Below are 26,650 nucleotides of genomic sequence, written 5' to 3' on the forward strand. Positions count from 1 at the left end.
AATGTAATACCTGATAACGGGTTATTTATAAAGAAAGGAGGTTCATTTGTCTTACAATTCTGGGACAGCTCTATCTGTCCCGGGCCTCACACTGCTTCTACTCATGGTGGAAAGTGTCAGGCAACCAGTGGGTAAAAGCAGATCATATGGCAAGAGGAAGCAAGAGAGAGAGAGGAAGTGCCAGGGTCTTTTAAACAACAGCTCTTGCAGGAACTAATAGAGCAAGATCGCACTCAGGACTCCTTCCCCCCAGGGAGAGCATTAATCCATTCATGAGGGATCCATTCCCGTGATTCAGACCGCTCCCAACATTGCCACATTGGGGATCAGATTTCCACATGAGTTTTGGCAGGGACAACATATCCAAAGTCTGTCATGAGGGTCCCATTGTACAAGAGTTATGAAGAATTTCATGAGTATGACAGCACAGTATTAAGCGAAGTGAAAGACGCTTCTAAATGTGGGGTGCGGTGTGACTGCACAGGTTGCAGATGCATGAAGCTGGCCCTGACAGAGGTTAAGGGAGAGCTGGGAAAGCAAGAGAAGCAGGCTGTGGCCTTGTACCACCTCAAGGGTGTGCCCTATGCCATGTATTAGCGAGATGGTACCCTTTGGAAGTATTCAAGCCAGTGACCCTGAAAAGAACATTCCTTAAAGTTAAGCATTGTGTAAGAGCAGTGTCAGCTGGTCTCATATTTGCAGCCTCCAGAACTGGTGTTTAGGACACCCGGTCTGTGGTACTTTGTGAGGACAACCATAGAATCCAAATCACTGGAGTGATGTATTGTAAGGCCGAACATGCTCTACAGGAATCAGGTTCCTGCGGCTAGAGCCACCTTCTCTATGTTTCAGCCTCTGGCTGGTCCAGTTGCTGACATCCGAATGCCCTGTCACCCTGCTGCCTTCTCACTGTTTATAGTTCCTGATTTTCTTGCATCTTTTATTTTTCCACCTTCTCTTCTGTCCCCCTTTCTTCCTGTTCTACTTCCCTCATTCACAGGGCAGGGCTGGATCGTCCACTCATTAAGATTTTTCAGGAACTGCTTTTTGACTACCATAGTGGCCCTCTGTTCATACCACAGAACTCAGCTGCCTGATTAGAGACAGAGGAGCCCCACTGAGGGACCTGTCCTGGCCCACAGGAGGATTAATGTGGCTCATTTTTGCGTGATCCCTGGTGGAAGTAGTGATGCAACTACAATTTAACAGTTAATGCTTCCTTTCTGTTTTGAGAAAAGTTGACCAGAAAGCGGAAAAGCACTGACAGCTGTTCATCCATGGACATGAACAAGGAGAAGGGGCCCAGAAAGTTCACATTAGAGGGCTGTGGGCACAGGTGTCCCTCCAGGTTGTCCTCACACTGGTGCTGTGACTCTTCAGAGAGGGACAGGCAGATGGGTAGAGACGAAGAGAACAGTAAACCTAGAGGCTCAGGTGATAGTTGATGAGGGGCTTAATTGGTTGAAGTTATCTGTGTGCTTGAACATGGTTAAATATTAATTTAGGTTATTGTATATTGTATTCTGAGCAAGGGAGAATTAGCAGGGTGTGTGAAAAGCAGAGGGTGGTTTAGGGAATAGATCTAGTAGGCCTGTGGTGTAGGGCATGTAAACTACTCATTATTGTTGTTATTTCAGCTCCCTACAGGATGGCGTACCGTCTTGGTGCATATTTATAGGTAACTATTGGCCCATCTGTAAAACACATACTTACATATTTCCTACAGAATGTGCAAAGGCTTTTGGAAAGCATAGCTTAGTGGATATTCCCGTCAGAAGGTTCTGAGGAACAAACGAGGAGTGTCCTTTCTCAGGGTGACCTCTGGGCTCCCAGCTGTGCCTGAGTGGGAGAGTCCAGTGATGCCACTCCCACTTCCACCTACATGAGTGACACTCTGATCGCAGCCTCACCCACTGCCTCTGCCCAAAGACAGACTAAGACACCTCAGAGGCTGCCCGCATTTCTGCCCATACTGGCCCTTGGAGAAGCCCCTTGGCCACCCAGCTGGTGGATGCTGATGTGAGAACCTCAGAGGCTGGGCCACGAGGCAGCCTCAGATGTTCTATAACCACATATGCCAGCCCCACCAGGGCCTCCTGATCACCCCTGTGCACCTTGTCATCTGCCCCCAACAGTTCTGCTTGTGCCAAATCCTCACTGGTGCCTCTGCACCCTTCTGTGTGCCTCTTGGGTCCTCACTTCCTCCCCAGGTCTCATACAGTCTTACATGAGAAAAGAGGCTTTCTTTTGAAGCCTTCTCTTCCATAGGAGAGCAAATCCGGGACAGGTGCGAGGACACTCTCTACATTGTCCTTCTTGCTGCTAGGTCAGCTCCCTCCATCCCGTGGCTAACCTCATTTCCTTCTGGGAGGCTCAAGTGTCAAATACCTCAAGTTTAGAGGAGAATTTAGCTTCACATTTCATGAATGAAGAGCTATTGGAGTGTTTTTCATAGAGCAAAAGAATTCTATGATAAATCTTCACCTCTTCCACTTGCAAGGCAAAAGACTGCTCCAAGCTTCGAGAGGATGGGCTTCTCCTCTCCTAATTAGGGCAGCACAGTCATCATAGCTAAATCACGGCCACAGCTCTGGCTCCAGGAATGAGCACATACTCAGTGTTCAGCCCAAGCTAGGGTTGGGAAGACTCACCTTTTATCCCCAGTGATCCCTCCCGTGTCCCCATTATATTAGCAGACCAAGATCACTGGGGTAGGAGCTATAGGCTTGGATTGGAACCCAGATGTGTGCTTGTGGCACATGGTGGCTTCTCAGTGTTCATTTCTCCCTCTGTGAAATGAACACCACACAGGAAGTCATGGTAAGTGCAGGTAAGGTCAAGGGAGATGGTGTCCTTTGGAAGTGTTCAGGCAGTTACCGTGAAAAGAACATTCCATAACGTTAAGCATTAAATAAGGGCGGAGGTCTAGTGTAATAGCTGTTTCAATCTTATCGGTCTTTCAGCTGCAGCAGACATGGTCATAGCAAATAGCCACTAATCTCACCATGGTCTAGGTACATGAGGGTGTCCAGGGTGGCATGGTGCTGATGGCTTTACAGTGGCTTAGCAAGATTTCTTCTAGGGGTTTTCAAACCTTAGTGTGTGAGTACCGATGGAAGGTGGAGTAAATGCATGATAAGAAGACTTGGGGGATTAGTTTTGCTTCCGTGACTCTGCCCATCACTTTAGACCCATGTCCTAGCCCACTGCCACCTCCTCATTTATGACCTGTCATGGAATCCTGGAATATCTGGGCCGATAATGATTATGAATCAGAATGCTATGCACTGATTTTAATCCCAAATTTTTAATTTCTACTTCAGTATATAAACCTATAATCACATAATTTTCTCTGTGTTCTAATCTGAATTTCTTTATGAAAACGTGTTGGGCACTCAATATCAATGTCCTCAAGAAAGGATGATGTGTCAACCTTTGAAACAGTCAATTTGGGGTCTACAAGCATTCTGTGTTTGAAGACTCTACCTCGTGTTCTCTTTTAGGTATATTTATTTCTATTGTGATATATATAGGTAGTTTTAAATTTAAACTTCAAATATAAAAACGTACCAGGATGTGAATGAAAGATTATTAGAATTAAGTCTTTGACTGTTAATGTTTCTAGTAATTTGTAGGCTTTTGTGTGGAAGAGCTTTCTCTTTATTAACTAAGGAAAGTTGGATTTTTCCTTTTCTTTTCTAATTACATTATATGTTGTCAGAATGCTCCTTTTCAGTAATATATTTCTACCTTCTAGCAATTTTATGTACCTATGTAGCTACCACCACAGTGAAGACATGGACCACTCCATGAGCCAGTAGCTTCCCTTGTGTCCTGCTCCATTACCTAATACCTGCCCCCAGCATTAGGCAACCAGTGTCCTGGTTTCTGTCATTGGACAATAAAGTTGTCTTTCTAGAGTTCATCTGAATGGAATCACACCAGTGAGGATGGAAAACGTGCATGTGCACTGTAGTGTGTCTGGAGTCCTCTAGTCTTTTTGGATTCGTCCATGTTCCTGCGTGTGTCACTATTTCATTCCTTCTTAGTTCTGAGTAGTATCCCATCGCAGAGATACATCACCGTTTGCTTATCCGCTTTCCTATTGATGAACATTTAGGTTGCTCCCATTTTTTCCTATGAATAATATACCTGCTATAAATATTTGTGTACAAGTGTTTCTAAGGATATTCGGTTTCAGTTTTCTTGTTGTAAATACATAAAATTGGGGATGCTGGGGCCCATGGTAGGTGTATGTACAACTTTGTAGGAAAGGAGCACACTGTTTTCCAAAGAAGTTTCTATTTTACCTTCCTAACTGCGATGTGTTAGAGTTCTCATTGCTCTGTGTCGTGGCTGACACCTGCTCTTGTCAGTCTTTTACATCTTATTCATTCTAGTGGGTGGGTAGTGTAATTTCATCATGGTTTTTGTTTGCGATTCTTTTATGACTGCTGCTGATGCACACACATTCTTGTACTCATTGATCATATGAACATATCTTTTAAAAAAGTGTCCCTTCAAGTCTTGTGCCAATTTTTATTAGGTTAGTTGTCTTCTTGTTTTTCATTTGTGAGAGTTCATTACATATTCTGCTTATAGTTTTTGTCAGATAGGTATTGCCAATGTTTTGTCCTGGTGGAGTGCTTAATTTTTTTTCCTTTTTCACACAATATCTTGCAAAGACAAAAGTTTAAAATATTGATGAAGGTCAATTTATCAATTTTTGGGGATATATACTTTTGTGCCCTGTCTAAGAAATCTTTGCCCATGTGAGGTATGAAGATTGGCTGCCATGTTTTCTTCAAAAAGTTTAACCTTTTTAGTTTTTATGTTTAGGTGTATGCGAGTGGCAGAGGCGAGCCGGTCACTTGGGGGCAGGTTTGAGGGATGCCTTCCGTCTGGGCTCTTTCTGGGGTGATCTCTTTGACACCTATGGCATCAATCACGACCACATGCAGATGGTTCCAAGTCTACATGAGCAGCTCAGATCCCTCCTCGGCTGCAGACCCTGAAGCCGATGCCTCGGACATTTCCTCCTGGAATATCCAGGCATCAGGAATGTGTGTGAGCTCCTCTGTCCCCACCGTCCTGCTCTGCCCTAGCACCTGTGTCTGATGAGACCACCATTGCCCAGATGCCTGACTCTCCCCAGGGCATCCGATGTGCACCTAGGAAATTAGATGACACCAATATGGAGATAAAAAGTCACTTCATGAATTTAAGATGGGGAGAGCCCCTTTCCTGTGACAATGAAACTGTAGCAGCATATTCCCACCCTTACACTATGATCATTACAGGCTGCTTAATGGGCATAGGCATTTTAAAAGGGTCAGATGAATAGTTCAGGGGCTGAGGCGTTTCTCCCACAGCAGAGCATCCCTCTCTCCTGCCCTGTGTGCTCACAGCTCCCAGGAGACCATCCTCTGTGGGCAGTTGGGGATGCCCTGCAGACTCGCCTTCTCTATGACCTACCAGCCTCTGCTGGTGTCTCCGAGCGCCCCCTGGTGGTCGTGTCCGTTGACTGTGTTTCCATGTGGTCTGTCCCTGAAGGAGGGGCTGTGGCTTTGATTCAGGCCCTGCCCTCTGCAGAAACATCCTGAAAATCTGACCCCTGTCAATCATTCTCAGTCCTTTGCAAGAGGGATATTTCAGAAACACAAAGCTGGCGGTTCCACACCTCCTTCAGTGGCTGCCCTGGCCTTCCGGGTGAGGCTCAGTCCTCCAGCTTAGTGCACAAGGCTGGGGTGGCCAGTCCTTTGTTAGGGGGTTAAATAGTGACCCCCATCCCAATAGTGTTGAAATCCTAAACCCAAGTGCCTGAGAATGTGACCTATTTGGAGATAAGGTCTTTACAGTGGAGTGAAGTTAAAATGTGGTCGTTAGGGTAGGCCCCAATCCAGTGTTTCTGGTATCCTTTTATAAAAAAGAAATTTGGACACAGAGCCAGATATGTACACAGGGAAGACCATGTGAAGACACTCAAGGACTGGAGTGACGCAACCATCAGCCCGGGACCTGTGAGGGATGCCAGCAGACGCAGGAAGCTGGAGGGGGCAGGGTAGGACACCCCCTAGAGCCTTCAGAGGGAGGGCTACCATGCTGACACCTTGATTCGGAACCCAGTCCAGCCCCAGAGCAGTGGGAGAAGAAATGTGTGTTCCCAGCTGTGCAGTCCTCGTGCCTCATCCTGGAGCCCTGGGCCACATGTCTGCTGCTCTTTCCCTCCACTCCCTGCTACGGCCTCACACTTGCTGTCTCTGTCCAGCCCGTGCAGGTCCATTCCCCATGTGTTTCCTGCCACTCCATGCTCTGTGCAGGCGTTGGGGCTTCACGGCATGTGAGAGTGAGGGTTGGGGGCTCGGTGTGCACCCCCTCTGCCCGCCCTTCTGGAAAAACCCACACTGGTGGGCGACTCATGCACGGCTGCTGCACCCCCTTCATTCCTCCTCCCACAGGCTCTCCGGTGTCTGGAGACGCTGCCCTGTGCATTGGGCGAACATTTTGCAGAGGTTGTCAGTGCTATCTGTGGGAGCACTGGTGTGACAGCGACTTCTCTATGACCAGAGCCAACATGTTTGTAGGTGAACTTTAAGATTGTTTTGGGTCAATGAGATTTAGTTTGGCCTTACGTCAAATCTGTAGCTTACAATGGGACAAAATCAAGATGTTACAAAGTCAAACCTATGTTGTGTGCCTCTTCCCCTGTTCTAGTCTAGATTGTTGCCTCTAACTGGAGCATGGCAAAGCCCAGTGCCTTTCGGTCCCCCGAGGATGCTGAGTCTTCCTGCTTGGCATGTGACACCCAGTGAGGTTTGGCTATGGACAGGCAGATCCTCAAAATTAGGAGAGCTGGAAACGTTGCCCTGGTGCCACCCTTCCCCTGCGTCCACGGCAGGCACTGCTGTCCCAGTAAGCGGCAGCCGAGTTCTCAGCAGAAGGAAGGGACCCGACTCCAGGAACTTGCTGCTTCTACCGCAAGATAAGGTGGTGGCTGGAAACACAAATGCCAGATTATGTCACTACTGAGCCCAACAGCAGCTGTAGTAGCAACAACCTTAATGTCCTGCTGTCCCAGCCGTCCTGTTCTGGCCCCTCTTATGCTTTCACATGCTCTAGTTAATCGAGGACATGGGCGGTCTCCAAATACAGATGAGAGTTATTTTGTTTGGCTCTTGGTAGACGTGACTGTGTGATGGAAATGAAAGGATTTGACCAGTGGGTAGGAGGACAGAAACTGAGCCTTTGTATAAACATACATTATGTCACTGGACACAAACAGGAGCCAGAAAAAGAGCAGAGAGCTGCTGTTGGGGGGGAAGTAAGAGAACTAGGATTCTGGAGCCAACCTACATGAAAGGGTTAAAGCCAAGTGCTCCCTGCAGAGTGTGCTGCTGGTGAGCCCTGGGTGCATCTTGGCGTGCACATATCTTCCTGGCAGTGGACTGTCTTGTCAAGGTGGATCTCTAGTGGGGGTAACTTCCTCCCCAAGGGAAGATTCAGCCTCACCTGCAGTGGTGGACTGAGCCGGGATTTGTCAACAAACCCCAGGAATGGTCCGTGTAGGTGGGTTGTTAATTTTATTTTAGCTTTGCAGAGGTCTCAGAGGGTTCAGACATGATAGGAGAATCCTCTGGCATTGTAACAGACAAGCAGCAATGCCTGGGCATGGCAGAGACCCTTGTTGACAGCAACCCCACTGCCAGGGAAGAGGTGAGAGTTAAGAGCCTTGCAATGTGTCCTTGGAACCTGCAATGCCAGTCCCTTTCTGGAAAAGGAGGCTTTGGTAGACTGACGATAAAACTCAAATATTTCCTGAGACAAATTCCCAAAATACAAGGCTTATTTAATTTATTTTCCTTTTCATTTCTTTGATTCCTCTAATGCAGAATTGTTGCTTAATGATAGTGCCTGTAATCTCACATTGCAGTACAGGCATGATCTTTCCACAAGGCAAGGTCACAACCTACTCTTGTCTGGAAACCACACAAGTAGGTATCTCAGCAAGTGCTTCTCAGTTATCATTATTACTATTGTTCTTCTGAGTAGATCATTGGCAGTGAGTGTAATTTTCTATTCATGTGGGAATACATGGCCTCTCGTGGGGCTGGTTTTGTGCCTGTACTTCTTCCTCCTGCTGGATCACACGGGCTTAGGATCCAAGCAATGGGATTGCTCTGTGCTGCAGTTACACGATGGCTCCTGCAATTGTGACCAGCCCCCTTCCTTTGTGTGTACGTCTGGTGCTGACCAGTGGCCTGGCCAAGGAAGGCAAGCTGCTGGTGGTACCCCTGGAGGGGAGCTGCTGGTTTACCATGAGTTTGATTGTGTAGAAACTCATGCACAGAGAGCACGAGTTGTTCTTATTCACAGCAGCAGTGAGTTGGCACCTGGGAAAGATGACTGAACTGTACAGAAAAGACTTATTCAAACTCTTACGCTCTGGAAGATTTGGGCAACGAGTTTATGGTTTTTGCCAACAACGAATGGAAAACTCAAGGAGAAATTTTATTTTTTATACTAGTGAGCTCACACGAGAGTATTTTTGAACTTTTGTTTTCACATTGTAGGAGCTTATTTAACGATAGGAAATTAGTCGAATACTTTTAAGTGAGTTCTTTTGATGCATTGCTCCTTTATCCATTTGACATTTGTGGCTTGATTGTTGCCAAACATTTTTCACTCCTGTCTGTGGTATTTGCCTTTGGAATATTTTGCCATCATCTTGAAGAAGGTATGCAGAGTCCCGGTCCTCTTATTGACGTTCCAAGAGGTTTCTCAGGGTTCTCAGATGTCATGACCTTCAAGGAGAGAGTATGGAACCACATTTTCCACTTGCTGGAGCAATTATTTTGCCCCATTCTTTTCAAAAGTGCCTTGGACATTGCCTCTGAAATTCACCAAACACCTGTGACAGCATCTGATATCTTCAGCCACACATCCATTTGGTTGTTACGAACTGACATTGTTTTCAAATATCCCAGACATGGGATGCCCAACATGTTCTTTGTCAGTGGCATCAACTGCAATTCCTGGAAGCCACTGCCTCAGGTGAGTTATCCCTCCTTTAGCACAGGAAGAATAATCTGGCTTGGACATCGAATAAAAAGATTTCTTACTGAAGTGTTATTTGTGATTGATAGGTGTCGCATTTGGAATTCCTTGTGGTTTAATGAATTATTTAGTGCTAATTCATATAATTGCGGTCTAGCACATTTTCTAGGGGTGCCCTCGATACGTGTATGTGTATGCAGTTGATATAAGGGTATATGATATTCAGGCTGCAGTTTTTAATACCTTTTTGGAAAAATACTGAAAAAACATATTAAGAAATGAAATCTTCCTTTTCGCTGATCTTGTGCTACCCCTTCAGGAAAATACTCTTAGCATTTTCCAGTGTTCTTCAATTTTCTTTGTCTATTTTAACTTCTCCCACCTATTTGATGAAAATAAAATCTAGGGTATGGCTGGACATATTGTTCTTTCCCTTGCATTTTAATCTCTTGCCAGTTAATCATAGATGCGTTCATAGGCCAGCACGCAACAGATGTGACTCACAGTTTTAACAATTGCATAAATGTCTTTACTTTGAATGCACCGTTGTTTTTTCAACCAACAAGTATTGATATATATTTAGGCTTTTTCCACTTTTTGCTTTTATGAACAAGAGTGTACTAATGTTCGTACTTTCTTTAAATTCATGCCTTTCCATATTCTTGCTCTTATCTCAGTAGGCCAGAGTCCTAGGAGTAGGGTTGTTTGGTTAAATGATATGCACATATTACATTTTAATAAACTTGACAGGTGCTTTCAAAATATTGGACAAGAATACATGAGTTCTGTTTTTTCTATACACTTTCTAGCTCTAGATGTTGTCAAACTTTGAAGTTTTCTTGGCAAAAAATTCCATGTAGATGCTTCAGGTTTTACTTTCTATTTTATATCTATGAAAATACAGGCATACGTAATTCACAAAAGAGAAATATATATCAGTATACCTTTTTTTTGCCTTTTGCATGTCCTCTTTGTGAATTACATATTTACTAAATTTCTTTAACCATTTTTGATAGGGCTATTTGTCTTTTTATAACTGATTGGTATAATCCTCTTGAGTACTCGGAATACTAACAGTTACTTCCTTACATGTGCTGCAAATCTCTCTTCCTAGGCTGTTCTTCATCTCTCGTCACACAGGATTTTCAGTTTTCGGTAGTCAAGTTGGTGATCTTTTTCTTTAACGGTTTCTGGGTTTCAGCTTCTTTATGTCTTCCCAAGCCTGAAGTATGAAAACATTTTCTCCATATTATGCTTTAATGTTTTTAATTCTTTTAATGTTGACAGTATTTTGCTTTTACAATGAGAAGTTCCATCTATACAGTGTAAGGATCTAAATTTACTTTTTTCTCAATGGATATTTCATTGTCCCAACACCATTTAATAAAAAAATCCATTCTTTACCCATTGTATTGCAATGCATCTTCATCATATTTTAAATTTCTATATTTATTTGCATCTGCTTACGAACTCTCAGTTTTATCCCACTGACTTATCTATCTATTCATGTAGCAGTAGGATATTGTGATAGATAATATTAGCATTCTAATAAATTTGAATGTCTGAGAGGACAAAGCCCATTGTCTCTGTTCTGTTTTGTAAATATTCTTCATGCTTGTTCCATCTTATTCTGTTTGATAAAATTTAAAATTGTTTTGTCAAGTTGCAAAAAATAAGAAGAAACCACTGGAGCTTTTAAAATATTGCATTAAATGTTTTTATGAATTCTAGAAAGATGGGCATGGTTTTGCTGTAAAGTCTTCCTGTTCAGGAATATGTTTCCCTTTTTATTCATATCTTTTCTTCTGTCCATCAATAAAATCTTGCACTTTATGTGTTTTATCTTTCTTATTATAATTTATTCCTAGTCACTTTATTGTTTTTGAAACTATTCTGCACAGTGGAATTTTCCCATTTCTATTTGGAATTGGTGATGTGTCATTGAAGTACATTTAAATTCAATTAAATGAAATTAATTAAAGTAAATAAATTTTTGTACTTTTATGTCATATATAGCCTTTTCACTAATTTCTCTCATTAGCTTGTAAGATTTGTAAGTTGTACAGCATCATCTGCAAATAATTGCCTGCACCAATTTATATACCATTTATTTTGTTTTATTTTGGCATGTGCCTTCAAAACATTGTTGAATAACATGCTTGTTATAGCCAGCTTAACTGAGATTCAGACATTGAAAAAGTCTTGAGAAATACAAATTAAGATTCTTGGCAAATGCACAGTCACTAAATTCAGGTGAAACACCCATTGTCATATCTCAGTGTAGTATTTTATTAGAAACAGACTATGCATTTTAACCTATTGTTCTGGCTTCTTACAAGATTCAGTAGACTTTGTAAGTGCTAGGATTTAAATGTGTTGGAAACATAATCCCCTGTGCATTCGTGTTGGGAGTTGGGGCCTAATAAGAGTGGTTAGGTCATGAGGGCATGTACTAACATCGTTATCACAGAAGAAGGTTTATTAGCATGAGAGTGGGCTTGTGATAAAGGCGAGTTCATACCCTTCTTGCTGTCTTGCACGTGTAGTCTCTTGCCCTTCTGACTTGCTCCATGGTATGACACACAAGAAGGGCTTTTTGCAAGATGCAGACCCTTGATATTGGACCTCTCAGCCTCCAGAGCAGTGAGACAAATAATCTGTTGTTTTTAAGTTACCTAGCCTGTAATATTCTGTTATACCAGAAAAAAAGAAACCGAGAGAGTAACAGAATCATATTCTCCCACATACTGGCAGATGTTTGCTGAAAGAATGAATTTTCAACCACTTGAAAAAGGGAAATGGTGCTCTTTGTAGAAAACAGAGAGACGACAGTTTCATGCCTGTCAAAATTAGGCATGGCATTCTGCTCTGGGCAAGACCAGCCAAGGAGATGCAAGTTGCAGTACTCTAAGAGGCTGAGCCTGGTCAAAGGACTTCTCTCTCCTTTATCCTCTGTCAATTACAGAGCCAAGGACCACCCAGGCGTCATCAACACCCTCACCCTCTACGCACGGGAGGGGCCCTGCAACTTCCCAAACTGACATTGACTTCAGTGTGGCTTAGTGGGTTACTCAGAGAAGTTTAGAGATGTAGAAAGCTATATGTGATGTTATATCACTTTTCATATGTCTATATCTATAAAATTTGAAACTTATTGAAACATGTACTTTTATGGATGTTCCATTATATGTATATATATAAAAAATATGACATATATGCTTTTATACTCATATCTATTCAAGAATATATATGCATGAAAATTATTATATATATGAAAAATTATATATTTATGTATATATTTGTAAATGTAAATGCAAAGTAAGCAAAATTGTGAAAGAAGAATTCAGATCCCATAGAAGGCCCTTTGACAAAGAGCGTTGGATACAGCAGAATCACAAAATTAAATTTTTACCAGAATATTTATGGACATTGTATGTTCCTCCTTTCTTGTTTCAGATGGGCAGGGTATCTCCTGGAAGAACATACCGTTTGTTGTACCTTTTTGGAGAACGGGAGTCATAATCTGAATCTCATCGGTCTGATGAGAAGAAAACATTGCTTGATGACAGAGTGTGTGTTTGTGTGCAGTGTCTCAGGCCCTACTTACAGGACTTTCCTTAGGGCCTCCTGTGACAAAACTTCCTTGCATCTATCAAGGCGAATTGTATTAGGGATGAAATTAAATACTTTCACAGATATGGCTGATCATAATTTAGGAAAACATTGAAAGAGTTTAAATGGGAAAAAAAAAATCAGTCCGTTTCAACTTTTGGAGAGTTCCAGGAGAATTGATTACTAGGTCCAGCTGGTCTCTAATCCCTCAGCAGACGTGAGTGGGCTTGGTGGTGGTGCAGAACGATGTGCAGTGGGCTCTTATTTCATTACTCACGATTAAAGGTCCTTCAGATAACAAACATCTACTGAGAGGCTCTGTGTGCCTGCCTGAGTGCAGGGGTCATGTTCATATCAGTAGACATGGCTTTGCCTGCTGGAAGCTGGATGTCTAATGGAAGGCGGACCTTGATCAGTTACAAGCTGTGAAACACACTTTGAAACAAAAGTAAAGGGCGTGAATAGAACTGATAAAGGGGCCTTGCCGGGTGAGGAGTAGCTGGGGGAGCAGAGTGTGAAGCAGAGCACGTGGCAGGAGCAAGTGTGAAGACAAATGTCATGAATTCCTTCATGTTTGGAACGCACGTGTTCTTCCCCTTCCCACCATGTCGCAGGATCTCTTTAGTCTAATGAACAAGGGCATGTGGAAGTCCCAGTTTATGTCTCTTCTGATGAGAAGTCCCTTTCTCCTGGCTTATAAGTGCCCAGTGCCCCTCCCCACCGCCTTCAGCTCTTGGGACCACCACCCATGTTGCTGCAAGCCCCCATGGGAAGTCAGAGACACAGGCCACTGCAGATATCCGGCAGGGCAAGCCATACTTCCCTGCACCGTCCTGTTCCAACTATGGGTGATTCAGGAACGTATTGGACCTGCCCCGTGTCAGAGTACACTGACTTCTGCAGCCTCCACCCGACAGCCCATCAAATGGAGTACATTAACCCCATATCCCACATCACACATGCTGTCTAGGTAACGTGATGAGCTGAGCGTCGTGGATTAATTGACATGGTGATGTGTTTTTATAGCGGTTTAAGAAAATATTTATTAATTTTACCTATACATATTAGTATGCTCGATTCAGCAAGTTTCCATTTTGATGTATGAAACATTTTGCAGGTCTTTTGAAATCTCATAGGTCCTAACCCTACTACTTGTGGGTTGTGGATGGCTGAAGGTTCTGGATAGTGAGCACCCAAGAAGTCAGCCCCTCTACAGGGTCAACTTTCCAGACAGCCCGCTGCTTTGCGTGTGACATCACCCCCATTGCCCACTGTAGCTCTCCCCTCTGCTCAAAATGCTCCACTCAGTTTTTGGGAAATCTGCTCCTTATCTGCAGAGATTGGTTTCATCCCAGGATCTCCCCCCTTCACCCCCTTGTGTCTGTCCCAAGCCTGAGTCATCCGGTCTGCTGTAATCCGTGAGAAAAAGTGGCCTTTGCCTAGACACTCAGGTGAATGGTGACTCCTAAGGACACTCTGAGTCCCACAGCACCAGTCAGGGCAGGGCTGGGCTCCAGGAGAGCTGCCCTTTAGGTACCATCAGGGTGGCAGATTTTCCAGATTGCTCTTCCTAGTGTCCAGTGCAGGAACACACACATGCGCGCGCGCGCACACACACACACACACACACACAGACACAGATATTCTCAAAACAGTATAGTCAAAGTCACAAGGAGGAAGAGAATGTTTGCTAATACCACCTTATACTGAGAGTTGTCATTCTGTTATCTTATGTGTAGTGGTGTTAGTTTCTTTCCCTGATCTACTCTCTCCACCTCATGTCTCTGTGGGTCTACTGGGATGAGAACAGGACCTGCAGACAAGCCACAAGATGTTCAGAGCAAGGATCTACTAGGAAGGGCTCAGACCAAGGTTGTCAACACACCAGGAGTCTAGAAGAAAGACGTGAGGTTTGTAGCAGCTCATGCTTCTATCTCTGCATGCTTGCTTAAGCCATTCTTCTCCAGATGGACTGTTCCTGGAAGGAACCCTCCCTAGCTTCTGCTGGCCACAGAGAAGCCCTTTGAACACCTGGCTGGTATTTCTGCTGTGAGAACCGCAGAGGCTGGGCCATGAGGCAGCCCCAGATGTTCTAGAACCACATAGCCCAGCCCTGTCAGGGCCTTCCCATCACCCCTGTGCGCATCGTCATCTGTCCCCAATGGTTCCGCATGTGCCAGATCCCCGCAGGTGCCTCTGCACCCTTTTGTGTGCCGCTGGGGTCCTCACTTCTTCCCCAGAGTCTCGCACAGTCTTGTATGAGAAAAGAGCCTTTCTGTTGAGGCCCTTCTCCTCTGCCATAGGGGCTCGAATCCAGGCCAGGTGCTGAGACACTCTACGTTGTCTTTCTTTCTAATAGTTCAGCTCCCTCCATCCCGTGGCTAACCTCTTTTCTTTTTGTGGGCTCAGGTGTCAAATACCTCAAATTTATAAGATAATTTAGCTTCATATTTTGTTATGAGCAGGGCCATTGGAGTGTTTTTGCGGTCAAACGGGAAATGGACAGCGTGTGACAGTGCTTAGTGGACTATCAGGGGAGACTATGGCCCTACGCCTCTCTTCCTTGGACCGTGGATCAACAGGGCTGAGACTGTCTCTCTGCAAGGTGATAAGAACAACGTGGATTTCTTGTATCATTCCTGGGGGAGCATTTTCCCAGAAAACTTGATCTCAGTTCCACAGGACTAGTTTTTTTCCCCCAAGTTTCCTTCTCTTGTGTTCCAGAATCTACATACTAGTTTTCAGATGGGTATGATTTTGTCCCAGGGGTAAATATCTGGAGATATTTTTGCTGACACTAAATTTTGGTGATGGGTTGATCCTGTCATCTAATATGTAGAGGCCAAGGATGCTGTTAAAAATCCCGCAATGCTTAAGAAATATCCACACACCCACCCATTCCAAAGAAAGAACTATCTGGCCCCAGATGTCAGTTGTGCTGAAGTTGAGAATCTCTAATGTGAATAGGTGCCAAGTGAGTTTCAGTGACATCTACCCAGCAAGACCCCCTGCCAGCTGTTATGAGGGCCGGCAAGGATCCTCTCAGCCGTTCCCCTACAGGGTTCTCTACAAGCTATGCTCATTCAAGGTGAAATCTCAACATTTTTTGATTGAACTGAGGTTTGATTCTAGGTAAGTCATGGAAACGAAACCACAAAATGCCAAGTCATTCTTAATAGACACTTAAAAATACATGGCTTAGGACAATGACCACAAAGCCTCTACTGTTCTTTTCTCTTTCACAGCCCTGTGTTTATCTTTATGACTAGTTATCTTGGAGATTACCAGACATGTGGAACCTTTGTCAGCCTTTTGTTAATAGTTAGTTACCTAGAAAGTGGGTAAATGCTGGATGAGTTAGGTTAAAATAATATATTCAATGTGAGTTTCCCAAAGACTCGAAACGTGGCTGATTAATAATTTAGGCAACTCCAGGAGAATGAGATTAGATATTGTTTTTTTTTTTTTGGTGGAGGGGGGTTAGTCTTGTGGACAGTACAGGGTTTGAACCCTGACTATTGGTGTTATCAAATGCTGGGTTTGTTTGTTTTTTTTGAAGACTTTATTGAGGTATAATTCACCTAGCAATACGTTCACTCATTTCCATGGTTATTGTATTCACTGATTTGTACAACCGTTACCGCAGTCAACTTTGGAACATTTTCATTCATAGCCCAGATATACCCATTCCTGTTATCAGTCTTCATTTTTTCGTGCCCCTACCGCTGCCACCATTGATCTATATACTGTCTCTGTGGACTATCCTGTTCTGGATATTTCAGTGCAATGGAATCACACAAAATGTGGCTCATTTTTTTCTCTTCACATAAGATTTTCTGGGTTGATTTGTGTTACAGCATAACTTTTTATAGCTGATAATATTCCGTTCTGTGGATAAATGACACTTTATGCATCTACTCATTAGCTGATGGACAGTTTTGTTTGCACTTCTTGGTTATTATGAGTAAAGCTGCTGTGAACACTCGTGTGCAAGTTGTGTGGACATTTGTTCTTACTTCTCTTGGGTATACACCTAGGTGTGGAATTGCTGGGCTGTGCGGTAACTGTACAGTTAATCATTTGAGGAACGGCCAGACTGTGTTTCGGAGTGGCTGCACCATTTCTTTTTATTGTGGTAAAATATACATAAAATAAAGAGTTGCCATTTTAAAGCCTGCAATTCAGTGGCATTAGTACACTCCCAACGTTGTGTACTATCACCACTCTCTTGTTCTAGAACATTCATCACCCCCATAAAAACTCACATGCCTTGAAAGCCGTCATTTCTCATGGTCCCTTCCCTGACCTGGGCAACCCCTACCTGCTCTCTGTCTCTATGGATTTGCCTATTCTGGATATTTCTGTCCCGCGCTACCGTCTCGCCAGCAAGAACGACGCGGCACACAAAGGATCCTTCTGCAGATCAGCTTTAATGCAGCTTGAGAGGGAGAGCATAAGCTTGCCAAAAATGGAGACCCCGAGCGAGGGAACCCGCGCCCTTTATATAGAGACTGCTCCTCGCCTAGGACGTGCTCCTACCTTATTGGTGGCTGCCTAATCGGCCCAGGCGTGTTACCGAGCAGCCCTGCCCTCCACCGGAAATCAGTGCCATCTTGTAATGGCGATTTCGGGCAGCTCCTCACATATTTCATGTAATGAAAATCATATGTTACATGGCTTTTTGTGTCTGCCTTCTTCACGTAACATGTTTTCGAGGTTCGCCCTCATTTTAGCATGTATCAGAACTTCATTTCTTTTTATGGCTGAATAATATTCCATTGCCTGAACATACAACGTTTTGTTTATCATTCTTCAGTTGGACATTTGGGTTGCTATATTTTGGCTGTTGTCAATAGTGTTGCTATGGGCATTTGTGTACACGGTTTTGTTTGAAGACATTTTCACTTCTTTGAAGTATATACCCAGGAGTGTAATTTTTGGATAATATGGTATTACTCTGTTTAAATTGTTGAGGAACCAATGAACTGTTTTTCACAGTGGCTGCACCATTTCACATTCCTACTAGAGGTATGAGGGTTCCAGTGTGTCCACATCTATGCCAGCACTTGCTATTTTTCATTAAAAAAAAATTTATAACCATGTTAGTTGGTATGAACTGCCATCTCGTTGTTTTCATTTCCATTTCCCTAATGACTGTTAATGTTCAGCATGTTTTCATGTGATTCTTGTCAGTGATACTTGTATATGTTCTTTGGAGAAATATCTAAAAATATAAACAATACAGGAAGTATGCTTTCTTTTCTCATGGGTAAATTCGTAGGAATGGAATAGCTGGGTTATATGATAGATGTATCTTTCTCTGTTTAAGAACAGTATCCCCAAGTGGTTGTTCCACTGTGCAGTCCCACCAGCAACATGTGACAGGTCCAGGTCTTCCACATACTCATGAACACTTGTAATTATCAGTCTTTTTCACTTTAGCGATTCTAAAGGGTGTGTATTTTAAGTTGCGGTGTTCATTTGATTCCTTTGGCCACTAGTGATGTTGAGTGTCTTTACATGCGCCTGTTTGCCATCTGTATATCTTTGGCGAATGCGTGTTCAAATCTTTGTCCATTTCAAATATTGTTTTTTGTTTTCTCATTATGGTGTTTTGGAAGTTCTTTATATGTTCTTGATGCAAGTCCTTTAACAGATAAATGCTGTGCAAATATTTTCTCCCAGTAGATTGATTTATTAAAAATAATTTCTTATTTTAGAATAGATTAAGATTTGCAGCAAGGATGCACAAAACAGTACTGAGATTTCCCATTTACCCTGCCCCCAGTTTCCCCAGTTCTTTAATCTTATAAACTATGGCACACTTACTGACCTTCACACTTATCACAAGGCCACGCCTTGCTTTTCTGCAGAAACTCTCATAATGGCCGTGGTTGAGCGTCTTCCCTCTCTCCTGTCCCTTTTGCCTCCTGGTACTTCGAGTTGGCAAGTGGACAAGGCATCACTTTACCACAGCCCCAACATCCGATCTTATATTACTCTGGCACACATCACAATAATGATAGAGAATGATGAACTAATTCTGTATGTTACTCAGATTTCATTAGTTTTTACTGAACATTCTTTCTCTTTTCCAGAATCCCATCCAGGATACCACATTACATTTAGTCATCATGTCTCCTTAGGCTCCTCTGGACAGTGACAGTTTCTCAGACTTTCCTGATTTTGATGACCTTGTTGGTTTTGAGGAAGGCTGTTCTGGCATTCTGTAGAATGTTCTTCAGTTGGGGTTTGTCTGATGATTTTATATCTTGGTTAGACTGGGATGATAGGTTTTTGGGAGGAAGACCACAAAGGTAATGTGTTTCTTGCTATCTTGCTTAAGGACATCCAATTGTTGAAAACACTGTCCTTTTCTCCACTGAATTACCTCAGCACCTTTAAAAAAAATCTGTTGTCTGCAACGACATGGATGGACGTAGAGAGAATTATATTAAGTAAAACAAGTCAGGCACGGAAAGAGAAATACCACATGTTCTCACTTATTTGTGGGAGCTAAAAATAAATAAATAAATACACACAGACAAAAAACGGGGCAGTGGGGAGGGAAGAAGACAGAAGAATTACAATTCCTTGAAGTTGATACGACAAGTGGACATAAAGGACATTGTTGGGAGGGAGCGGGGGAGAGGGAGGGGGGAGGGAGGTTTCGCTAATGGGCCACAATAATCAACCACATTGTATATAAACAAAATAAAATAAAATTTGGAAGAAAAAAAAAAAAGTACAAATTAAAGCCATAATGAGAATATTGCCTCATACCGGTTAGGATGGCTGTTACTAAAAAGACAAGAGACAAGTGTTGGCGAGGATGTGGAGAAAAGGGAGCCCTAGCCCACTGTTGATGTGAATGTAAATTAGTACAGCCATTATGGAAAACAGTATGGTGGTCTCTCAAAAAATTAAAAACAGAACTTCCATATGGTCCAGCAATGCCACTGCTGGATATGTATTCAAAGGAAGTGAAATATTGTGTTGAAGAGCTATCTGCACTCCCATGTTTATTGCAACAGTATTCCCCATAGCCAAGATACGAAATCAACCTGTGTCCATCAACAAATGAATGGATAAACAAAATGTGGTATATATATGTAATGGAATCCTATTCAGACTTAAAAAAGAAGGATATCCTGTCATTTGTGACACTGTGGATGAACCTGGAGGACATTATGCTAAACGAAATAAGCCAGGCACAAAAGACAAATTACGGCGTGATCTCACTTACATGCGGAATTTTTAAAAGTAGAACTCACAGAAGCAGAGAGTAGAATGGTAGTTACCAGGGGTGGGGTTGGTAGGGAGAGGACTGGGGAGATGTTGGTCAATGGATACAAAGTTTCAGTTAGACAGGAGGAATAAATTCAGGAGATCTGTTGTACAACAGGGTAGACTATATATGGTTAATAACATTGTATTGTTGAAAGTTGTATATTTAAAAATTGTTAAGAAAGCAGATTTTAAATGTGCTTACCACAAAATGGATAACTATGTGAGGTAATCAAGACATTAATTAGCTTGATTTGGACATTCCAAATGTATACGTGTATCAAAACAGTATAAATACATACAATTTTTATTTGTCAGTTAAAAAAAAGTAAATAAACTTAAAAAAAGAAAAAAAACCTGTTGTCAATATATCTGTGCTTTTATTTCTGGACTTTGTATTTTATGCCATTGATCTATTATTGAAATATTTGATTAGTACAGCTTTGTGATGTGTTGGGAAGAGGTAATATTAGCCCTCCAGCTTTAATTTTTCAAAGTTGTTTTGGTTTTTCTAGGTCTTGAATAGGTCCATATGACTTTAGAATCCATTTGCCAATTTCAACCAAAAAGTCTGCTGAGAGTTTTGTTGGGAGTGTATTGAATTCATAGATCTATTTGGGGTAACTAATATCTCAAAAATGTTGTGTTATCCAATTTATAAAAATTATGTATCTTTTTATTTATTTAGTTCTTTTTTAGATATCTCTTCAATGTTTTCTAGTTTTCAGTGTACAGTCTTTCACATCTTTTGTCAGATTTATCCCTTTTATTGGGTTATGCAATTCATGAAATAGATACATCTTTTATTTATTTAGGTCTTTTGAAAAAATATCTCTCATGAATAGTTTGTAGTTTTCAATTTCTAAGTATCTATTTTGTATCTTGGCACCATCCTAAATTTACCCTTTGTTGAGGGGATTTTTCTAGATTCTGTTGGAATTTCTACCTAGAGAAACATGTTGTCTGTGAATGAGACAGTATTACCTTTTCTTTTGGATCTGGATGCTTTTTATTTCTTTTTCTTGTCTGATTGCACTGGATAGAACCTCTAGAACCGTGTCAAGTAGAACTGGTGAGAGCAGCCATCCTTGACTTGGCTCAAATCTGAGGAGTAAAGCATTCAGTCATTTAGCATTGAACATAGTGTTAGCTGTGGGTTTTTCATAGATGCTCTTTATTCAGTTGAGAAATTTCCCATCTTTTCTTAGTTTGCTGAGAATTTTTATCAGGACTGAATTTTGGATTTTGTCAAATATTTTTTCTGTTCCTATTGGGATGATTTCATTGTTGTACTTTTTCTATTTATTTTTATGGTGTACTACTTTGACTTATTTCTGTGTTTATTTTTGATGATATTTAAAATTTTAATTGAGGTAAAACTCACGTAACATAAAACTTGCCAACTTAATCATTTTTTGTTTTGATTTATTTTATTGGTACATACTTGTGGGCTACCTTGTATTGTTTCAATACATGCATATCATGTGCAGTGGTTCACTTAGGGTTCACTTAGGGGTAGATAGCTTACTCAGTTCTTAAACATGTATTTTTCTTCTTTGTGATGATTCCAGTCAAGATTCTCTTTTCTAGCTATTTAGGAATATAGAATACAATAGTATCAGCTCTAGTCAGCTGAGAGCACCAGAGCTGCTGCTTGCCATCTACATGTCACTTTGTGCCATTGATCTATCTCTTCTCCCTGAACCCAACCCCTGCCCTCCTTCCCTTCCCAGCCTCTGGTAACCATTATTGTACTTTGTCCATCAGTGAGAACCATCTTAAGCATTTGTAAGTGTACAGTTAAGGATCAGGTCATTCACACTGCTTTGTAACAATCACTACCATGCACATCCAAAACTTTTCATCTTCCCATCAGAAAATCTGTATCCATGAACCAGTAATTCCCCGTTGCCTCCTCCTCCCTGTTCCTGGCCCTGCCATTCCATTCTTTGATTTTTATGAATTTGAGTATTGTAGATGCCTGATATAAGTGGAATTCTCCAGTAATTGTCTTTCTGTGATTGGCCAATTTCATCCAGTATAGTATCCTCACAGTTCATCTCTGTTATAGCAAGTGTCAGAATTTCCTTTGTTTTTAAGGCTGAATACTATCTCTTTGTACATATTTCCCACATTTTGCTTATCCACGCACCTGTCAGTGGACAACTTGGGCTGCTTTTGCATCTTGGCTATTGTGCATAATGCTGCTATGACCATGGCTGTACAATCTGGATGGATATTGTAATGTTAAGCCAGCCTTGCTTTTCTGAGATAAACTCCACTTGGTTATCATGTATAATCTGCTTATATATTACATGTTTTTAAATATTATTTGATTTGATTTGCTAAAATTTGGTTTAAAATTTTTTCATGTATGGTCATGAGGACCTGCAGTTTTGCATTCCTGTCATGTCTTTCACTGGTTTTGTGTTGTAGTAATACTGCTCTCCTGGAATATATTAGGATCTTCCCTTCCATTTCCTGGCATACATTGTGGGGAATTGGTAGTATTTCTTATATTAATGTTTGGTAGAGTTCATCAGTAAAGTCATTTGGGCTTGATGTTTTATATGCAGGAAAGTTTTAATTACAAATTTAGTTTACTGTAAAAGATATAGTTTATTTCTATTCAGGTTGTTTATTTGTTCTTGTGTAAACCCTGGTAGTTCATGTCTTTTAAGGAATTTGTCCACTTCATCTATGTTGCAGAATCTGTTCACACAAACTTGTTTGTGATATTGTCACTTTTATATTAGCAGAATCCAAAGGGATATTACCTCTCCCATTACTGATATTGGTGATTTCTTTCTTTCTTTCTTTCTTTTTCCTGATCAGTTTGGCTAGAACTTTATCAACTTAATTGATCTTCAAGAACCAGGTTTTGGTTTCATTGATTTTCTCTCCTGTTTTTCTAGTTTCCATTTCATTTATTTCTACTTGAAGAAAGCCTCTGGGGCAGGTGGATCACTCACTGCCATTTTGAGATTTCAAAGAAAACCTTCTGAATGTGCCCCAGCCACCAAGATAAATGGCGACTAAAGATGTATCTATCAATAAGGTGTTCTGGAGGGAGCCATCTCATTTATGCTCCTAACAGGGATTATGCCTCTAGGTTGACTGTGGAATCCTTCAGTGAATGCTCCTCAGACTGTGAGCTGACCTTTACCATTGGGCTTGCCCATGAAGGAATCTAGAAACCCTGCATAATGTAGTTCAGTCCAATGCCACAAAAATTCTTCTTGTACTTTCTGTGTGTAAGGCATAGTGTGGGTACTGTGGAAGGAGAGTGAAAACACGAAAAAGGCACATCCCCCGACCTCAAGGAGAGCTCAGGAGAGTGTGGGGACACATATGCAGATTTGTGGTGGGGGGCACTGACCAACTGGGACAAGCCCCAGCAGAGGTGTGAACCCCTGTTTAGAATGTGGAGTCACAGAGGAGAGGGAGGCGTCTGTGCAGAGTGCTCTGGCAAGCATCGGGCAGGTGACTCCCCACTGCACAATGACATGTCTAGGGATAGCAACTTAAAGTACTGTAGATGACAGTCACATGTCTTCAAACCCCTGGAATGTTCCACATAGGTGGGTTGTCAGTCTTATTTCAACATTTCAGAGGATTCGGACATGGAACTAGAATCCTCGTGGAAATGGAACAGACAAGCCTCAACGCCTTTGCATGGCGGCGACGCTTGTCAACAGCAACCCCGCTGCCAGGGGAGAGGTCAGTGCTGAGGTTCTTAAATCTTTCCTTGGAACCTGGGATGCCAATCCCTTTCTGGACAAGGAGGCTTTGGTAGCGTGATAATAAAACCCAAATTTTCCCTGGGAGAAATGCCAGATGTACACGCTTTAGTCAAATTTACTTTCCTTTTTATTTGTCTGAGTCCTCAAATCCAAAAGCATTGCTTAGTAATCTGCCTGTAAGCTCACATTGCAGTACAGGCATGATTTCTCCACAAGGAAAGGTCACAATCTACTCTTGTCTGGAAACTGCAGAAGTATGTATGTCAACAAATGTTGCTCACTCATTATTGTTCTTCTGGGTAAATCACTGGCAGTGAGTGATATTTTTTATGAATGTGGGAATACACGCCCTTTTATTGGGCAGGTTTTGTGCCTGTACTTCTTCCTCCTGCTGGGTCACACGGGCTTAGGATCCAAGCAGTGCGATTGCTCTGGGCTGCAGGTACGTGATGGCTCCTGCAATTGTGACCAGCCCCCTCCCTCTGTGTGTGTGTTTGCTGCTGACAGATGGCCTGGCCGAGGCAGGCAAGCTGCTGGTGATGCCCATGGATGGGAGCCACTGGTTTACCATGCGTTCGGTTGTGGAGAAGCTCATGGATAGAGGCCATGAGGTGGTCATAGTCATGCCAGGGGTGAGTTGGCACCTGGGAAAATTGTCGAATTGGACAGTAAAGACTTATTCAACTTCTTACACTCTGGAGGATTTGGATCACAAGTTCATGGCTTTTGCCAATGATCACTGGAAAACTCCAGCACAAAGTGTATTTTCTGTGCTCATGAGTTCAGTCAGGAGTTTTTTTGAATTGTTATTTTCACATTGTAGGAGTTTGTTTAATGACAGGAAATTAATAGAATACTTGAAAGAGAGTTCTTTTGATGCAATTTTCCTGGATCCATTTGACATGTGTGGCTTGATTGTTGCCAGATATTTTTCACTCCCATCTGTGGTCTTCGCCAGGGTAATACTTTGCCATTTTCTTGAAGAAGGTACACAGAGCCCCAGTCCTCTTTCTTACATTCCCAGATTTTTCTCAGGGTTCTCAGATGTCATGACCTTCAAAGAGAGAGTACGGAACTACATTTTCCACTTGGAGGAGCAATTATTTTGCCCCATTCTTTTCAAAAGTGCCTCAGACATTGCCTCTGAAATTCTCCAGACACCTGTGACAGCATCTGATCTCTTCAGCCACACATCCATTTGGTTGTTACGAACTGACTTTGTTTTGGAATATCCCAGACCTGTGATGCCCAACATTTTCTTTGTTGGTGGCATCAACTGCAGTCCCTGCAAGCCACTGCCTCAGGTGAGTTATCCCTTCTTTAGCACACGAAGAATAATGTGGCTTGGCCCTTGAACAAAGAGATTCCTTACTGAGGTGAGATTTGTCATTTATAGGTGTCACAGTTGGTATTTGTTTTTGGTTTAATGAATTATTTAGAGCCAATCCATTTGATTGTGGGCTGGCACATTTTCTAAAGCTGCCCTCATTGACATGTATGTGTATACCATTGGCATAACTGTATTTCATCTTCAGGCTGCATTTTGAATACTGTTTTAGAAATATACTGAAAAACACATTAAGAAATGAAATCTTCCTTTTTGGTAATCCTGTGCTACCCCTGCAGGGAAAAGCTCTTAGCATTTTCCAATGTTCTGAATTTTTTGGTGTCTGTTGTACCTTCTCCCACCTATTTTATGAAAATAAAATCTAGTGTCTGGCTGGACATATTATTCTTTCCCTTGCATTTTCCTCTTACCAGTTGATTATAGAAATGTTCATAGGCCAGCATGCAACAGATGTGACTTGCTCTCTCAACAAGTGCATAGAAGTCTTATGCTGAATGCACTGTTGTTTTTTCAACCAACAAGTATTGAAACAGGCTTTTTCCATTTTTTGCTTTTATGAAAGGAGTGTACTTACATTCTTAGTTACTTCTTCACTTTCATGTATTTCCATATTCTTGCTGTTATCTCAATGGCCAGAGTCCTCGGAATAGGATTGCTGGGATAAATGGTATGCACATATTAGATTTTAATAAATTTTACATGTTGCTTTCAAAATATTGAGGATTCTCACAGTTTGGTCATCAGTATATGAGAATTTTAGTTTTTCTATACCCTCCTCAGCTTCAGATGTTGGGAAGCATTTAAATTTTATTTTCTGGGCAACAAAATTCTGTGTAGCTGCTTCAGTTTTTCTTTTCTTTCTATGATAATATGAGCCTATGTAATTCACTAGAGAAAATGCAATCGCCAATACATAAATACATATATTTCTGGCCTTTTGCATGTCTTCTTGTGAGGTAAATATTCACATTCTTTAACCATTTTTTATAGGGCTGTTTGTCTTTTTATAACTAACTGCTATAATCCTCTTGAGTATTAGGAATATTAACAGTTAGTTTTTCACACGTGCTGGAATTCTTTCTTCCTTGAGTCTTCTTCCTCTTCAGCCATATAGGATTTTCACTTTTCGGGAGTAAATTGGGAGTTTTTTCTTTAATGGTTTCTTTATTTTGACTTTGTTGGGTCTTCCCCAACGTGAAATATATGAACACATTCTTAATATTATGTTTTAGTGTTTTCAGTTCTTCTAATGTCGACAGTATTTCTTACAGTGAGAATATCAATCTATATGGTTTAAGGATCTAAATTTATTCTTTCCTCAATGGATAGTTCATTGTCCCAACACCATTTAGTAAAAATCCATTCTTCAGTCATCGAATGGAAACGCATCTTCATCATATTTTAAATATCATCATTTCTTTCCATCTGCTTATGATCTCATAATTTTTTCCCACTAACTTATCTATTCATGCACCACTACCACATTTTGATTACGTGAGCTCTGTAGTAAGTTTGAATATTGGGAAGGCAAATGCCATAATTGATGTTGTTTTCTTTTAAGTTCTCTTGGTATTCTTAAAACTTATTATCTTTGAAAAAATTTAAA

General features: G+C 41.7%; 2 protein-coding genes and 1 pseudogene across 2 annotated transcripts in view; all 3 read left to right on the forward strand.

The window, feature by feature from the left end:
• The window catches only part of LOC134372958 (UDP-glucuronosyltransferase 1-6), a 253,422-nt gene that overhangs the window by 64,160 nt on the left and 162,612 nt on the right, over window positions 1–26,650 (forward strand). The gene's annotated exons all lie outside the window — the stretch shown is intronic.
• LOC134389804 (UDP-glucuronosyltransferase 1A10-like) lies at window positions 8,196–13,518 on the forward strand (annotated as a pseudogene).
• Window positions 24,146–25,051, forward strand: LOC134384222 (UDP-glucuronosyltransferase 1A8-like). Its single transcript, XM_063105806.1, has one exon. It carries the CDS (start codon window positions 24,146–24,148, stop codon window positions 25,049–25,051), a length of 906 nt encoding a protein of 301 aa, XP_062961876.1.

The sequence above is a fragment of the Cynocephalus volans genome, chromosome 1, assembly GCF_027409185.1.
Source record: "Cynocephalus volans isolate mCynVol1 chromosome 1, mCynVol1.pri, whole genome shotgun sequence".
NCBI classification, from domain to species: Eukaryota; Metazoa; Chordata; class Mammalia; order Dermoptera; family Cynocephalidae; genus Cynocephalus; species Cynocephalus volans.

Excerpts from the sequence above, each read along its gene's own strand:
- LOC134384222 (XM_063105806.1), top strand. The coding sequence starts at position 24,146 with ATGGCTCCTGCAATTGTGACCAGCCCCCTCCCTCTGTGTGTGTGTTTG.